Raw genomic sequence first — 18,011 nt, 5'->3', positions numbered from 1 at the left:
TACATCACAGTTATACAAGTACACAAAATAACAAAACCTACAGTTAATCTGATGCTATTAAGTAGAACAGCATACTTGCATTGTCTTTATATACAGTTGTAATGCTGTTTTGTCTTTGTAACATTTTCTATCATTTGTCTTGTACAGATAAAAAACAGACTTTCCAGGGAAGATATTCAAACCGCTGGAACACATATCGATATACACTTATAAACAATAATAACCAATATTTGACCAAAAAAAGTCTTATAACAAAGTACACTCACTTGATTTTCCTCAAAAACTTTCAACCACAACTCAGCTGACAACTATGTACACCAGTATGGACTCTAGATAATGTGTTTCTGGGTGTCTTTTTTCTGTTTTTCAGGTTGTTCAGGCTCACCCCCTAGAGGACAGGGTTAAGAGCTTAGATGCCCCTAAAGAGCAGCGGTAGAGGTACTCAAGCTAGATTAGAGCTATTTCTGATAGAAAACTGTAACTTGATGGTAATAATTACTGTATTGAAAGGAATTTACTGTTGATATAGTTTGAAATAGCATTTCAGAAGCCAAGCAAGACCATCTGAAATCTCTTTATGTTCAGCCTTTATTCTATGTACATGTTTTATGAACAGAATGAAGGAATATGAATTAGGGGTATTTATGGGTATTCTGGCTGGCACAGAGCCAATGAAGTATCATCATTTGCCAGTCTAAAGCCTGCATAAACTGGCTCAGTGAATTCAGTGTGGAAGGTATGCAGGTGAGTCATGGTGTTTGATGATACAGCGTAGAAGGACAGGATGCCAGCTGACCAGTCTAGAAACACTCCAACCTTTTTGGAATTGAAGTATGGGACAGGTGTGCTTGCAATACCCTTATTGTACCCGGCAGTGTATTCGCCTTGACAGTAGCGCAGACTCCAAGACTTGTCATTGTAGCCTAGGACACAATCATTACCTTTTGCTTTCCTGCTGATTCCTTTGTAAGCCACTCCTATACCTGTCCATTCTCCAGTCCACTCGGCCTCCCAGTAGCAACGAGCAGACAGACTCTCTTTACATAGCACTTGTCCCCAGTCTGTAAATCTGTCAGGGCTGTCACGATACAGCTGAGGCGTTTTCATTCGTGTCATTTTTTTGTTGTCTTCAGAAAAAGCCAGCAGTAAATGGGCCGTGTTTATGTCCATGGTAAGCTCACACGCATCTGATGAAACATAAACAATATAAGATATTTAAACCAGGTATATATATACTGTATTTAAGGATGAAAGTGGCTTTGACTGCCTATGTTAAGGAAAAACAACTTACATTTCTTCAGAGATGATTTTAAGTAACACTCTGCATTGCTACCCAAGCTAGGAAAAGTCAAAGAGAGGTTATTTGCAATTTAAAAAGTCTTAAAAGGCAAAACTTGCTAATTTAACTGTGATTTTTTACCTGATAGTGAGGTGTTCAATGTCTTGCCGTAGAGACGACAGCAGCTCCATTCCCAGTTGCCCTGGATGATTGTAACTCAGATCCAGCTCTTTCAAGTGGGTTGGGTTAGACCTGAGAGCTTTAGCCAAAAATCCACAACCAATCTCTGTGATTCCACAGAAGGGAAGACTGAAATTAAAGGGGAAAAAACAAAATGTAATTCACAGAATGTAATAAAAACTTGTATTCAATGAATATAAATTAGGGCTGGATATGTCTTTAGTTTGTTTCAGCTAACTAATGATACCAAAGATAGCCTGCTGCGACACTTCACAGACCTTAGTTTTTCCAGTTGACATGATGGACTTGCAAGTCCAGCAGAGAGCAGTTCTACACCTGAGTCTTTCAGATCATTGTCACTTAGGTCCAGCTCCTTCAGACATGCATTGCTTAGAACAGCTGCAAGTGCATCACAGCATTTATCTGCAAGGTTGCATTCTTTAAGCCTACAAAAATAGGAAAAAACTAATAATTTAGTGTGTTGTGTTGGCATAGTTTGTTGAATGTTTAATTTCAAGACATAACAACCACAAAAATGATTGCATCAGCAATAAGATCTGCATTCCCCAGACTATTTTTGACATTGCTTTTCCCTGGTTCAAATTTCACAGAAAATCTGCAGAACTGCTTTACAACATAACCAACCTGAAGAGCAAGAGCGTGTCACAGCAGGAAATGTTCAGTGAGTGAATAATGGATCTTACATTTCACACTAGTCTGAGACTGTAAAATCAAAAGAGAAACCTAATAGAAGCTAACAGGAAATGTGGTCTTGCATCTGAAAAGCCACTAGTTCTGACAGGAAAAGCCAATTCTCCGAAACCAGTCTGATTATATACACTGAGCCTTTCACTACATCCATGATGTATCAATATTTTGAGATGATGCAAATAGAACCTTTACAAAGTGATATAATTATACAATATGAACTATTTTTTGTATATTTACTATTTTAAGTTTTTAAAAAAAGTTCTAACATAACATTAAATAGTTGTGATAGGTGCAGAGGATAGTGTTTTTCTGTACTCACAGGGCTACTCTGGATTCTTTGATCACTGGTAACAGTCTCAGAAGACCCTCTTCTGATCTTGAATATTTCCTCAGATCAAACTCATGCAGCTCTTCCTCTGAGGTCAGCAACACAAAGACCAGAGCAGACCACTGTGAAGATGACAGCTTGGTCTCTGATAAACTGCCAGAGCTCAGGTAGTTTTGGATTTCCTCCAAAAGAGACTGATCATTGAGCTCACTGAGGCAGTGGAAGAGGTTGATACATCTTTCTGGGGATGGATTTTCCCTGATCTTCTCTTTGATGTACTCCACAATCTCCTCATTTCTTTGTGAACTGATCTTCATTGTGGTCAGTACTCTCTTCAACAAAGTCTGATTAGATGTCTGTGAGAGGCCAAGAAGGAAGCGCAGGAAAAGATCCAGGTGTCCGTTCTCACTCTGCAGGGCCTTATCCACGGCGCTCCTGAGGAGACTGGTTACACCACTGGGAGCATCCTGGGTGGTGTTGGTGTCTTGTGGCTCCAGCAAGTTCTGCTTGCAGCAGATGAATGTGTGAAGAATGTACATTGCAGCAAAAAACTCCTGTATGCTGAGATGCACGAAGCAGTAGACCCTCTCCAGATGAAATTCAGAATCATTCTCTGAGATCTGAGTAAAGATTCCTGAATATATCGCAGCATCATTGACATCAATATCATGCTCATGCAATTCACTCTCATAGAAGATCATGTTGCCTTTCATCAGGTGCTCAAAGGCCAGTTTTCCAAGCTTCAAGATCACCTCTTCATCCATGTTGACCTGGGATTGAGTTGCACATGCCTCTTCACCTTCTGAGTACTTGCGAATTCTGGTCAGCGAGTTGTACAACAGAAAGTTTGTGTACATTTGTGTCAGAGTGTTTGGCATTTCTCTTCTGCCTGCCTCCTCCTCCTCTGTTTCTTCCAAAATCTTCTGCAGAACGGTGGCAGATATCCAGCTGAAGACTGGTATGTGACACATGATATGGAGGCTCCTGGTTGACTTAATGTGTGAGATGACTCTACTGGCCATGTTTTGATCAGAGATTTTTTTCCTGAAGTACTCTTCTTTCTGGGGGTTGTTGAAGCCTTGAATCTCTGTCACACGATCAACAAGATCGACTGGAATGCGATTTGCAGCTGCGGGCCTGGAGGTGATCCAGATGTGCGCAGAGGGCAGCAGGTTTCCCTTGATGAGGTTTGTCAGCAGTTCATCCACTGAAGCGGGATCTGAGATGCTGCTGCAGGGCTCATTGTGGGCAAAGTCCAGAGGAAGACGGCACTCATCCAACCCATCGAATATCAGCACAAGCTTGTACTTGTCAAAATTTGAAATCCCTGATTCTTTTGCCTCTGGAAGAAAATGATGAAGAAGCTGTATCAGCGTGTACTTTCTCTCCTTCATCAGATTCAGCTCCCGAAATGGAAGATTAATTAGGAGTTGGATATCCTGGTTAACCCTTCCCTCTGCCCATTCCAGATTGAACTTCTGTACAGAGATAGTTTTTCCAATGCCAGCAATTCCTCTGGTCAGGACGGTTCTGATGAACTTGTCTTGACCAAGGAGGGGCTTGAAGATGTCTTCACACTTGATGGGCTTGTCTTCTGCTGCTTGCCTCCTGATTGCAGCCTCAACCTGCCTGACCTCATGTTCATCATTCACAGTTCCGCTGAATCCCTCTGTGATGTAGAGCTCGGTGTACACCTTCTTGAGAAGTGTCTGGTTTCCTTGCTTTGCTGCTCCCTCGTATATGTATTCATACTTTTTCAATCTGACTCTGACTTTGCGTTGGCAGACATCAAGTTCACCGTAAATGTCTAGTTGCAAAAACACAGACGATAATACTATGCATTAGTGCATTCATTACATTACTGAAACCTCAAAATGAATCTGTAGCCGAAGAAGTTCATCATCAAGTTATAAAAGTATATTTTTGGTCAAATTCTTCCCTCATCAGCATTTTGGGGAACCAAATCCATTAACTTTTTTTAACGATCCCCTCCAGACCTTCAGGTTTCCACATCATTCCTGTCTAAGTTGAATACTTGATCAGGATTTGTTCCAAACTAGTTGTGTTGTAATAAATCATGATTGTAGGTTCACGTTTTCACTTTAAATTTGGGAATGAAACTAGTTAAATATAAAATAAGAAAATGGCACAATATATCAGATATTAGCATTTTCCTACTTTTGGTACTTACATCTCTCCAGTTGGTTAGCAAGCTCTCTTTGGCCAATGTCCCTTAAGACATATAGTGTAATCTTCAGAGCACCCTCACTGGCACTGCTGTCTTCCTTTTTATCATCAGTAGTCAGTCTGTCCTGATCCTGATTTTCACTCTCAGAAGATTGTGACAGAGGTGGAAAGAGAATCTTTTTATACCTTCTGAGCTCACTGTGCAAAATATGCATGCTCTGATCATCCACCAGCTGCAATGGAGAAAGTGGAATTAATAAAGCTTTTATATTGTGGGTTCATATTAGAAACCGAAGATACAAACTCAATAACAATTTAATTGCTATTTTACAAAACTAGATTTTTAAAAAACTGTTATTTTTATGCACATGAAATATCATGTGGTTTATTTTAGCTTTGATGGTTTCAGTGGTAACATTAGAGATATAGCCCACCTTAAATATGGCATGTGCGTCCATCTCTGTTGATTCTGAAGAGTTGTGTTCATCTCTGAAGATAAATATGAAGAATAACATTATTTTAAGAGGAATCAAGTCTGTTCAAATTCAGCCAGTAAAAAGTAGAAAATAGCCACTGATTGACTGACTGATTGATGCAACATTCAAATACAAAGTGTGCTTCAGTAGTGTGTATGGCGATTTGTAAATAGATTCTGTAGTGGCTTAAATAAAATGATCCTGGTTGTTATTTAAAGCTCCAATGTAAAGATTAAACAATGTAAGAATTATTTACACTAAAGACAATACTCACAAGTTGTCTTTGCTGAGGTCAGGATAATCCTTCACTGAACTGTCATTTCCATTTAAGAGAGGTGAGGGCAAGCCTGTATGCTCCCCAAATAAACAGGATACTCAAAAGTGAAAATGTGTGACTAAACTGCTGGTAAGTGTTCAGGGGTATAGTTTAGTGCTGGCCAACATTTGACCTGCCAGTGATGCTCCACTAGATCACCAGAGTCATTAGGATGTTTCACTCGGGACCAAACTTTAGGACCAACTAACTGGCAATTCAGTCCGCCGAGTTACATCAATACTGTCACTAAAAACCCAGAATACAGACTATATTTACCGATCAGCTGCTTCTTTGCAGAAGTCATGACGACCCTCCATGGAAGCATCACTCTTCATAGATACACAGGATAAGGCAGACAGGTCTGATTTCTCAAATGTACCTGAGCTGCAAAGAAAGATGCATTAAGGTAAATAGGATGTATTCTTGTTGGACCATACGCTTTCACATTACTTTTCATGGTAACCCATTCAATAGTTGATAAGATATTTCACTTTGAACTAAAATGTTGGACATTTCAATCCATGGAGCCACATATAAACCATTCCTAAAGACCCAGCGTATGTTTATTTGTACCTATCAGCTGTTTCTTTGCAGAAGTCATGACGACCCTCCATGGAAGCATCACTTTTCATTAACACGTTGGGTGAGCCAGGCAGTTGTGGCTGTTCAGGATACTTCTCAGTGTTTTCGGCAATATCCATTTTGGAGGAAACATCCAATTAGTTTCCTTAAGAGACAAGTTATATTTAGTACAATGGCTAAACTCTGTGGACTATTTACATTTCGATTTTGCTCAGTATTCAAGATTCCACAAATGTATTATCATATGCACAGTAAACACAACATAAAGTGGACATAAAGTGCACTATGCATTATTGCATATATTGCAAATAACAGTGTGGATACTGGTCATAAGAATGCACTGTACATTATTGAGTATATCGTTGATCCGCACTGAGCGACAGCAGTCAAAATATATCTGTGTGTGTAGTGTTCAAAGTTCAACCAGTCAGAGTGACAGAAGCCTGATGACCTGTGGATAGAAGCTGTTTGCCTGTCTTGTCCTGCATTTCACACTCCTGTAGCGTCAGTCTGATGGCAGAAGTGTAGTTTAACAGTGATTTCAACCAACTGCTGAATGAATCTGAGTGAATTTACAACAACTGTGATTAAGAGTGAAACTTGTGAAAACATTTCAGTTAAGACAGTGTTACCGAGTCAAGTATTACTTAAAAATGAATGTCATATTTGTTATTTTTCTTTTGATCTAATGCCTTATTTTTTTTTTATATACATTCTATTTGGAAAATAGTTAATAAGGACCAGAATAAATTACTACCACTAATGTTGTTGCAATAATCATACAATGCAGTACAATTAAATTCTGCACAAGTAAACCGTCCCAAAAAACAAACAAACAAAACAACTGGCTCTGGGCTTAATCCCTTATCTTGTTCACTCCACCCATGACTGTATCATGTGCATGCCAGGGTGCCTACAGACCACAAAAGACTTGTTTCCTTTTATCACTCATTAGTCACTGGATGAGCAGAAAACACAGTTGGCTACTGACAAAAAATACCCCCAGAAACTTCTGGAGTTCATCTTAATTTTATTAAAACGTTCACATCAATGCATACAATTGTAACATATTCGTAGCTTTAATTACATTACTGCGACACGATTGGTTTCAGTTTCTAATCATGTCGTTGTACATTTCTCAATAATGTGCAAATGCCTTACACTTTTCTTCTCATAACCTTTATCTAATCTCGTTTCCTCATGTTGTGTAATTACATTCAAAAGAAAATGAAGCATTAAAAATTTTTTGTAACACTTTTGACAACACAATAAAACAAAAACAAACCCTCAAACCAGATAAGGTCGATCTAAACAGCAAACTACTTTAAAACTAACTCCATCAAGATTATTTTAAATAATCTGCTGCATTTACTTTAATTTTTAATGCAAAAACATGAACGTCATAGTCTTACCGCGAGCTCAGCTGTTTGTTTGCCTCATCTGGTAAAGGCGTGGTCTCACGCAGGTACGTTTATTCTGACGTGTGTGCTGTGATCAAGTTCAGGTTCTGATCAGCTGACTGCATTGAACTGTGTCTCATAAACTTCTTTAACAGTGTGCTTTTAGTAAATGCAAAGTTTAAGTGGTGAGGATAGTAATACTAGTATGAAAACTGTCTTCCTCATATAAAACCTTGAAGAAAATAATGATCAAACTGACGGTAAGATTGTAAAAAAGAAAAGAAAAAGACCTTTAAAAAGTCTGTTTTTAAGAAACACAACCCTAAAATAACGTCTGATCCCGATGTTAGATAACCCTCCTTTGACATCATTGAATCAGGGACTCATTTACTCAGTCCTCCTGTTATTGTGCTTAAATGTGTCTGTTTTGTTGTAATAGTAATGTTGCATTCACGTACAAACATGTATTACAAGTTTCCAAATCAAATATTTTGCACCATATTTTAACTGAATCAAATCAATTTACCAAATTCACAACAGATGGTATCCAAAATTGAGCTTTAATGTATTTTAAAGGTCTTTTTTTTCCACTTTCAATTTTATTCCATTTTTGGTCTCTTTACATCCTCCTGGTGGACACAATTCATTACCTCCAAATGAAACTGATCCCTCTACACATAATCATCATTTTAGCGCACACATCTTGTATTTAGCACTTGCAGAGATTACAACAAGAAAAACATTTGTAAACCTGACAAGTTGTCCAGGAGCAAATGTTTACAATGTATTAAGTTTTATATGAATTCATGTCTGAGAACTTTAACTCCTGCACTTTTGGCAAAAGCTTAAATACTCTAAAGTTTTGAAAAAATCTAAAAAAAAAACTTTCCTGCACAAAACAAACACACTGTACGTTTACTTTTAGCCCACAGGGAAACATAATGCAGAATGCAAAAGGAAAAAAAAGTGTCTTACATATAAACCATCTTCTTTGTCTGAGAGATTTTAAGAACAACAAGCATTACAATTGTGACACTTCCTTTTATTGGTTTTCCATCAAGAAATCACAAAATCCACAATGTGTACCAATCATGCTGAAGGGCAAGCAATCCTGTTCCATTAAACACAATTCAAGGCAAATGCAGTGACTGTTAAAATGTTCAAATAAAAACGGGATAATTTGCCATTTTAACATAGAGTGACACCACATAACCAAAAGCAGACTTGATTCTTGGACATGCACACCAGGAGCCCAAAGCCCAAAGACCAGACCCATTTCTACACAGTAAAAAGGACTAAACTGATGGAGAATCGCCTATAGGTAAACAAATAACGTCAAAATGTACAAATTTGAGTTTACAAAAAAAAGAAACTTCCCTGTCCATCCCCCTCAACCCTATGCAGACTTCACAAAAGCCGATTTGCATCCGTGTTTCCGTTCTTTATTCTGACTGTTTGAGCTGGGCTTATCCTCGTCTGAGCTCTCTTCATCAGTGTGTTCTTCTTCGTCCTCGCTGTCTGTGGGCTCTTCTTCATCACTAGGCTCTTTTTCATCACTAGGCTCTTTTTCATCAGTAGACCTCTCGGGCTCAGTTGCATTTGTCTGGCTTTCCAGTGGTGGCAAAGGATCTGACTCTGGCTCTGGCTAAGAAAACAAAAAAAGAAAAAAAAATTAATTTCTCTTATGACAACAAATTATCTTAAAAACATGATGTAAGAATAATATACAGCGAGCTTTAAGAGCCTTTTCTCTGAAAACAGCTGCTTGCTGTGGCCAAAAACACTACAAGTGTGTTGATAGTGAAGCAAATCAGTACATTTGCAGCCAGACAACTAAAAACTGAGCTGAAAATCAGTGGGACTGTTCATATTACTGGTTGGAATTCTTGTGTGATTAATCTTAATTCATTATGGAAATCACCTAAGAATAGGTGTCCTAATAAAAGTAATACCACATGCTAACATACACACAATTGATTTACACAGTAGTGTTATAGTATATGGTAAACACATTTTAAGAAGTATTACATTTTCAGAGGCTCAAGAAATACATAATTACATTTCACATATTATATTGACTTGATTGGAAAATTAACTGAGTCATAATTTTCTATTTATTTTGTCATGAGAAAAAAAAGACCTTCAGTTACCTGTTTTTGACATCTTTCTTTTCTAAGAATATCCATCTAATTGGTCGCAAATTGCAGGAACAAACCTGTATACTAAGTGACTGTGGCATATTATCTTATAATTGCTTTATGCAGTTCACACTGGATGTTGCCTGATCACAGGTTACCACAGCATATTTAGGTAGGAACTATCATTCAGAGAGTAAGTGGTGCTTGTTGGAGGGGCATGCACCATCTTACTTGAGGTATAGGTACCTTCATGTATTGGGAAACAAATTAAGAATTATTTTAGTACACTTTAATTTTTCTCATTTCATGGCGAGCAACAAATATGCTGAATGGATTTAAAGAGGATGTATGGTTGCACACTTTCACTGGAGCAAAAAAAGTCAATTAAACCACTCAGTTTGAACTTGCCACTAGACAATGTTTATCAGCAGTAAATCTATTTTCAATACTCTTCAGCTCTGCCACACTTGAGTCTAAGCCCTCCCGTCTGGCCTTGGATGACCCCTCACCTCACTGAAACCCAGGCCGCAGTGTCTCCGGTTCCGACCCGACAGCTTCCCGTCCATGCCCTGCTGGTACTGAATCTCCAGCTGCTCGTTCATCCTCCTATCTTCCTGGCCTGCAGAGGAAACATTAGTGACAGCAAGCACACCCAGCCATTACAGGCCTATCCATGCATGGATAGATCTGTGCGGCGGATGTGTAGTTGGGAAAGCCGGGTTATTGCATTGGGAATAAGGATGAGGCATCATGACTAAGTGGCATGGGACAGTAGTTTATAAGTGTCTTATGACAGCAGAACAAACACAGCACTTTTAGTGAAGATAAACTGAGACACTTACCACTGCGGAAGTGGGATGTTGACTTGTGGTCGCCAATGACAAGACGTCCAGTGGGTTCTCTCTAGAAAACAAACACAAATCTTAACTTTGGTCAATTTTCACATTTTTCTATGCATTACAGGTTCATAATAAAGTGAACTGAACATAAACTGATCCACAATAAACTTAACAAACCTTGCCAGCGCCCATTAATCGTAAAAACTTCTGCTTCCTCTCGTTGCTTCCCAGATCAGCTGATGACCACTGAGTGGATCCATCCTGCCATAAAAAGCCCTGTTATTACTACTGGGATTCATACACAACAGAAGCAGATCATATAACATAATGATCAGGCCCCTTAATGTCACATCACATTAACAGAAAATAATCATGTAAGCCGTTTCTAACAAACAGTGTCCAACCATCTGGTGTCCTTTTACTTTCTAATGGCTCATACAGTGTTTAAAGCCAGAAGTGAAGGATCTGTGGTTTCTCCTAACTGGATGCAAGTTTGATGATGTTGGGATTCTGTCGGTCTAATTGTGAGCACTGTCTGAGTATAACTAAGCATAACCGAGTCATGCATAAAGGATTAGAGAATTATAACAGAAAAAGAATAGCCTTTTAAGTTAATAAAAGATTGATTGAGTGTTTACAGTCAGTATTTCTCACAAAAATGCATCTTGTTGTGTATGATTGAGGTCTAACAACTGTGTCGAATGAATTGCCTTCCCAGTGTTGGAAGAAGTACTCAGATCATTAACTTGAATAAAAACACCAATAAAGCAATGTAAACATACCCCACTACAAGTAAAAGTCCTGCATGAAAAATCCTAAAAGTACATATAAGTATTAGCAGTAAAATGATGTTAAAGTACATACGTATTATGAGCTTGATGTAGTTAAAGTATTACAGTAAAAGTACATACGTATTATGAGTGATGTAGTATGCAGTATTGCAGTAAAAGTACATGCAGTATTATGAGTGATGTAGTATGCAGTATTACAGTAAAAGTAGTGGTTTGGTCCCTCTGACTGATATATTATTATATATGACATTACATTATTAATAGTGAAGCATCAATGTTAGAGCTGCATGTTACTGTTGTAGCTGCTGGAGGTGGAGCTAGTTTACACTACTTTGAATACAGGTAGCTAGTTTAGTCCAGTGGTTCCAAACCTAGGGGTCGGGCCCATCCAAAGGGTCAGCAGACAAATCTGAGGAGTTGTGAGATGAGTAATGGGAGAGAAGGTTCTGATACACAAATCTCTGTTTTCGGACTTTTTGGTTAAATATTTTGAAGCATTTGAATTTATTGAAATGAAACCCTGTGAAAAGTTTAAAAGGAAAAATCACTATTTGGTGGAGCTGTTAAGAACTCATAGACATCTGAAATGTGAGCCCGACTACACACTGCTTTTTGTAAAATGTCAAAAACCAAAAAGCTGATTTTTAACAATGTGTTGTATTTTAAAAACTATATTATATTATCCATTGTGTCAAATCTTTATCTGAAAACTAACTAAATCCGTCAAATAAATGTAGTGGAGTAGAAAGTACAATATTTCCCTCTGAAATTGATGAAAGTAGCATCTAAATAAAAAATACTCAAATAAAGTACAAGAACCTTAAATACTTGAGTTAATGTACTAACACTGGATTAGCTTCAAACTGATGTGCGAGGATAACATCATTTAAAGTGCAGGTACAATGTAGTTTTGCATACAATTATTTAAATTGACCAGTGGTGATTATTATAAATTCAATGTAAGATACTGAACACTCTTCAACTCCTGACTCTAACTGGGTAAAATACTGTCAATAAAAGACTCATCTTTTAAAAAAAGAAGTGACAAACGTAGTTTTGATTAGATGACCCCAAGTTCGTGCATGTTACATTGATACCATAAATACTACGTGTTGTGCAGTAAAGCTTTAAATCTGAATTAAAAAGAGGGCAAACTTTGTGAGGACAACAAACTAAAAACGTGTTCAGATTTACGATAAACGTCGTTAGCAGACGGGCTAATGTTGACGCTAACCTTATCTTAGTCATTCACAGCTTCCATCTACTGTCTACACCCAGTTTTTTATCATCATACTCACGTCATCTGGGGATGCGGGTCGTTTTGAACCATGTCTGTCCTCCGGAGAACTCATTATAACCGAAATAATGTACAAAACTCTCAGTAAAATATCATGCCACCTAGCATTAGCTAGTTAGCTGGATTGTCAACAATCCTGTGTGTCGTCACGTCCTGTTCCGTCTTCTTCGTCGCCTTGCGTTGCTATGGGTTACGTTAACTCTCTGCTGCCCCTCAGCGTTAGATTGTGTTACTTCACCCTTTAAAAAATTAACCTCGTTGTAGTGGCCATTATTTCTATGGCCCCCCAAAAAAACATAATAGAAAGAGTCATAATTGGTTTCCTGTTTTACAAAAGTCTCATGTGCAACGGTGGTCTATGGAGAAAATGCTTTTTAGGCTGCAGGGCGATTGTGACTTGAAGTGGTCAATAGGAAAAATGGGCTGATAGACTGAATGGTGGCACTCTATCCGACACTTATAATACATTAATGGTAGCTCCCAGCTGCCAGTCTAATAAGTGAAGCCAATGTGCAATTGGAAGTTCTTAAACCTGTGTTCTCTCTAATGGCCAGCAGGGGTTGCAAAAATAAACCTAATTGTATGGAAGTCTATGAGAAAATGAACCTACTTTATGACCTCAGTAAACACTTTCCCAATGAGTTGATGGTCTTAATCACCTTTTCCAAGTCTTCTTCAATTCACCATTATGTTTATTTTGTAAATGATGGTCCCATTTACAGTAAAATAGATGATAAAGCAGCATATACTTTGCTTCCACGTTGATAACATAACGTGACCGTGGTGTAACCCGAGATTCACAGAGTATCGTTGTTGCTGTTTTATCGCTGTGTGTTTTTAGTTCATGAAAGTTTGACACATTTTGGTCACCTAAAAATGACTTGTTCAGTGTTTGGTTGTACTAAAATAATCGTGAAGAAGCTGACTATTCAGTACCTTTATGAGTAATGTGACTACATCTTATTTTTATAGTGACAATTAGCATTAGCATTAGCATTATTGCAGTTAATCATTGACTGTGCCCGGGTCAGCTCAGCTCCAACCTCTCATCCAAATATAGAAACTTCTGGCTCCAAAAATCAAAGATGGTGATAGTCAAATTGCAGAACTTAAAAACGGCTGTTCACCAAGCCCCCAGGAACAGCGCTGGGCTTTGAAGCCAATTTGATTTATTGTATTGTGTGTATTACAACATGTAATGCTATTTGGCCCCAAAATACTTTTTCCATAGACTTACATTGTCAAAGGAAAACATTTTTCTGAGCGTAAAAACTCCTGTGAAATTAATAATTTTAACCAGATTTCAAAAGTCCTGAAGAAGAGCTGCACGATTAGATTGTTTTATCCCCATTCAAGTTAATCAGAGCACTAAACCAGAAGTAGCCGGCTTGGCTAGCTGAAATAGTACGCTTGCTCTATGGGTCCAACAATGAGGAAGCTATGAAGAAGGGAAAGAAAATTTTTTGGCTTCATGCACCACTGAGTATCTTTCATAGGAATGATGCTGTATCCAGTTCTCTTTATACATCCATGCAGTCCACAAACCAATGGGTGACGTCAGAGTGACTATGTCCATATTTTGTTAACAGTCTATGGTTTGTACCACCACCACTAGCAAGCTTAAACAAAGTGCTGAATGACTGAAACATTTTAAATGTAGGATGAATCGATGAATAGAGCCAGATTAAGACTAGGGGCTATGATTAGGCTGATTAAATTATGTTTAACTGACCTTGTAAACATCCAGAGGCGTTTTAAAGGATACGTTCACAATTTTTCAAGTGTATCTTAAATCAAAAGTCAAATGCCCATAAGTTAATTGAAAGCGGGTTTCCTCATTGTAATCTTTCCTCCTGTTCATACCGACTCAAACGCACTTACAGTGTAAGTGATGAGGGCCAAAATCCACAGTGTGAACACAGTGGTTTTTATGCAAGAATACATTCAGGCTAAAGGTTAAAGGCCTCAGCTGTCTGAATTAATCAAATAAAGTGGAGATCTGCCACATTTACAATCTTTTTAGCATCAAAGTCCCCCTTTGTGTTTCCTCTGACAGTGTTTCACTTAATTTGACACATTCAGACTGCTGAAGCTTCATAATTTCAGATAAACTTTTAAAAAATCAAGGGCTTTTCTTATTATTACTTCACTTAGATGTTTGACCTTCACTTTGGAGATTGATGTAGACTATTTACAAAGTTTGACACTAGAAGGCTGTTCTCACATTTATCTGCTGTTGAGGGAAAGTAACGATAGATAATAACAGCTTTAGCACTTTTCGAAAAACAGTGTTACAAAAGTGTTTTTATGTCTCAAACGTGTCTGTTTTGCCATCTTTACACAAAACCTCCATCTCTGAGACATTTTTTCAGATGGAAGTAAAACGTACTTGTCATAGTCTTAAAATAATGTAGCTCATTTCAATGGAAAACACAAAGCCCAAAAGATAAATCTGAATGATAATGAACCTAATTAATTGCCTCGTCATTTTGCAGTTTTCCATAATTCCATTAAATTAGATTGGGATACTTAGACAGACTATCAATTTCCACAAGCTTTCAGGCTTCACAGATGTAGCCAACAATACTGAGCCTTTAAGTGGATGATATGCATTAAAACCTCCAGAAGGGGGCGTACGAGTCAGTGTAATAGGGGAAGAGCCCAGAGGCGCTCACACCTCTGTCAGGACGTTCAAACTTCATTGAACACAATCATTGAGATATTAAACGTCAAGTATCAACAAACAGCAAGTGTTTGCGTTTGGGCTTGTACTATATTTGAATGAGATTAACACTCTTTATCTAATTATCCAAGCAGAGTCCTGACACTTTCTTATTATATCTTTAATAAAGTATTTTTTTCTTTAGACGCATTAAGAACAAAACAACTTTCAAGACTTTATCTGCTTCAGACAAAACAGGAGAAGAATATGTTGAAAGAGAAGGAGATTTAATCACTAACTTGATCTCAGATTTTATTCCCAATTTGACTGTAAAATTGTGTTTTTATTGATAAACGAGCGCTGATGATGACATTTAAATTTCCTAAATATTAGTACAGAATAACATTTATTTTACATTATTTGCCCAAACTGTCCACAAACACACCATTTATTATCAATAGAAATTGTCTTTGTAGGATTTTCAATTAGGGTAATTTCTGACAGACACACTCACACATGAAGAACATTGTAGCCATAGTTAGATGAAAGTAAAAATTACATTTGCATCCGAAGTGGTCAGCAGGAGCAGGAGCAGGTGACCACTGCCGGCTGCACACACGCACTTACATACACACAATCACAAACACACACACACACACACACACACACACACACACACACACACACACACACACACACACACACACACACACACACACACCACACAGAAAAGCGGTGAGAGGAAAAGTTAAAATGGGGAAGAGGGAGGACAATCATGTAAACGTGTTATATTTTAATGAACTATACACTCAAAGAAAGTGATACAGAAGCACAGACAGATAGTGACTGGAGGAAAGAGAGAGAGTGAGAGAGAGAGAGTGAGAGAGAGAGAGAGAGAGAGAGAGGAGAAGAGGAAGAGAGAGAGAGAGAGAGAGAGAGAGAGAGAGGAGAGAGAGAGAGAGAGAGAGAGAGAGAGAGAGAGGAGGGGTTAGCCTGCCTCTGCCTCTTTACCCGACACTGCCCCGCACTCTCACTTAACCTCCACATAGTGCCGGACGGGAAATAACTTAAAATAGTTTTTAAAAAATCCTCCGAATGACAGCTGCTCGAGCTCAGCGTCACTTCTGACAGCGACGTCGAAGTGTTTTATTTGACCATCTGATCCTCGGCAGAGCGCAAACAGAGGAGTTACTAAAGTCCCCGACATGCCTCAGCGATGGTGACTTTACGCACGGGATTTGAAGGCTGTTTGAACTGACTCCGCTTGTTTGGTCTCAGCGCTGAAACTCTTTATCATCGCCCTGAACTGTCTGCAAGTTTGCAAGAAGCTCACAGCGAAGAGAAGTGCCTAATAAGTGACTACAGGTAAGAAAAGTCCTGTTACACCCCGCGTGGACCACACCGGGGATCCGCGCGTCCTAATCTGAACTGGTTGTTTTGAAAAGTCGGTGCGCACCATGTACCTCTTCTCCAAGACACGCAGCGATGACAGCAGCAGATTCAGGCTGTATCAGTGTCTTTAATCTTGCAGTTGGGCCGTGATTATACTCGGTCGACATAAATGTGCCAAATAAATACTGATCAAAGAATTATTTTTAGAAGAGTTTTGTATTTAAGATACCAGAAAACGTGACTGAAATATTCTTTAGTTATTGTTATATGTGAATGTTATAACTGACTTAAAACTGGGCTATAAGCCACCAAAAATCATCACAGAAAGTTTAAAAGTAAACCTTAAGCGTGTATATAAAAAACACAGTTGTAATTTAATAGTTGATCATAAATACGGTTATTTGCCCTTATAATAAACAATACTAAACTTATAATACGCAGGGTATACCTGTATGGTTGTGAGATGAACTTGAGCTCAGTGATATATTTTGTGAAAACTTTGCAGAAGTTGTGGTCTTGCAACACAACACCTTTATTCACAGACGCACCTCAGAACCGGTGATGGGATGTTGAAATATACAATTATCACCTGTCTGTGATCATATACAGCCAAACCACATCAATGCTATAACAGTATTGACTTTCAAGTAATGTATGCATCTGCTTTAGACCGTTTGATACAGCTTAAATTAAAACAATTAAGGTATTCAAGTTTAATTTCAGCAGAAATAGATAAATTAAATTAAACAAAAAAAAAAACTTTAGCAGAGCATTAACTTAAGTTTATTAACTGTGTTCGTCCTCCTCTACATCGCTGTCACGCACTATTGACAGAAATGGCTCAGCGGTTCTGTAGCCCCAAGACATTATTCTGCAGGCTTTTACCCAGAAACACATGAAACGAGCTTTGCATGAATTGCTGCAAATGTACAGTAATCACTTAAATACTTGTGTAGAGCCACCAAAGTGTAATATTAAAGCACTTTTTAAAAAAAAAAAGTGAGCTGCAGGAAACTAGAGGGGGTTTAAATTCATCCCATGCAAACCCACTAGAAACTGTGGGATGACACTATTGGTAGTTTCATTTTCGGCCACACAGCGGTAGCCTTCTGTCCAATATCGTGAACGCCTCGCGCTCTGTCGGACAGCCTGTGGTCCTCGTGCGCGTCCCACTGGTTTCGCTGGACCTCGATAGACGCACCTTTTTGCCTGCGGCCACTCTGCCGGGCCGCGTGTTTTGCCCCACATGTATACAATAGAGAGAAATAGACAGTACAGAGAGGAGAAAGAGGGGCGTCTTTAGACCCAAGTTAACTTTCCCCCCCGGAGGTCACGGCGACTGACCCTAGAAGAATGCATGAGTCATAAATTAAAATAGATCAGGAGCCCTAACACGGATCCATTGGGAGACAATACCAGGGGGAACAGGACAG

At 38.5% G+C, this 18,011-nt stretch overlaps 3 protein-coding genes across 3 annotated transcripts in view; 1 reads left to right on the top strand and 2 right to left on the bottom strand.

Annotated features, from left to right (window-relative positions):
- Positions 1-115: 115 nt before the first annotated feature.
- On the bottom strand, positions 116-6,458 carry LOC133982555 (NLR family CARD domain-containing protein 3-like). Its single transcript, XM_062421620.1, has 9 exons — positions 6,051-6,458; positions 5,754-5,861; positions 5,120-5,174; positions 4,690-4,918; positions 2,490-4,305; positions 1,738-1,905; positions 1,421-1,588; positions 1,292-1,338; positions 116-1,187 (listed from the first exon to the last, which is right to left on the bottom strand). Exons 1-9 carry the CDS (start codon positions 6,176-6,178, stop codon positions 643-645), a joined length of 3,264 nt encoding a protein of 1,087 aa, XP_062277604.1. The 5' UTR covers positions 6,179-6,458; the 3' UTR covers positions 116-642.
- Positions 6,459-8,004: 1,546 nt separating this feature from the next.
- c6h11orf58 (chromosome 6 C11orf58 homolog) lies at positions 8,005-12,663 on the bottom strand. The gene is made up of 5 exons (XM_062420682.1): positions 12,526-12,663; positions 10,614-10,697; positions 10,440-10,500; positions 10,107-10,216; positions 8,005-9,104 (listed from the first exon to the last, which is right to left on the bottom strand). The coding sequence occupies exons 1-5, from the start codon at positions 12,577-12,579 to the stop codon at positions 8,856-8,858; spliced, it is 558 nt and encodes a 185-aa protein (XP_062276666.1). The 5' UTR covers positions 12,580-12,663; the 3' UTR covers positions 8,005-8,855.
- A 3,640-nt stretch (positions 12,664-16,303) lies between these two features.
- The window catches only part of LOC133981956 (transcription factor SOX-6-like), a 110,476-nt gene continuing 108,768 nt past the window's right edge, over positions 16,304-18,011 (top strand). The window contains exon 1 of the mRNA XM_062420838.1: positions 16,304-16,551. The gene's annotated coding sequence lies outside the window, so the exon portion shown is untranslated. The remainder of the gene's footprint in view (positions 16,552-18,011) is intronic.

This window comes from Scomber scombrus, chromosome 6 (genome assembly GCF_963691925.1).
Source record: "Scomber scombrus chromosome 6, fScoSco1.1, whole genome shotgun sequence".
Lineage (NCBI taxonomy): Eukaryota > Metazoa > Chordata > Actinopteri > Scombriformes > Scombridae > Scomber > Scomber scombrus.
The sequence above is the reverse complement of the archived record's forward strand: the minus strand, read 5'-3'. Positions and strand labels throughout refer to the sequence as shown.

Excerpts from the sequence above, each read along its gene's own strand:
- c6h11orf58 (XM_062420682.1), bottom strand. The coding sequence starts at position 12,579 with ATGAGTTCTCCGGAGGACAGACATGGTTCAAAACGACCCGCATCCCCA. Across the intron at positions 10,698-12,525 it reads GACCCGCATCCCCAGATGAC|GATGGATCCACTCAGTGGTC; the intron begins GTGAGTATGATG and ends TTTTTATGGCAG. Across the intron at positions 9,105-10,106 it reads GCGGCCTGGGTTTCAGTGAG|CCAGAGCCAGAGTCAGATCC; the intron begins GTGAGGGGTCAT and ends TTGTTTTCTTAG.
- LOC133982555 (XM_062421620.1), bottom strand. The coding sequence starts at position 6,178 with ATGGATATTGCCGAAAACACTGAGAAGTATCCTGAACAGCCACAACTG. Across the intron at positions 5,175-5,753 it reads TGCAAAGAAGCAGCTGATCG|AGATGAACACAACTCTTCAG; the intron begins GTAAATATAGTC and ends ATTTATCTTCAG. Across the intron at positions 1,589-1,737 it reads TGTCAACTGGAAAAACTAAG|TCTTCCCTTCTGTGGAATCA; the intron begins GTCTGTGAAGTG and ends CTTTAATTTCAG.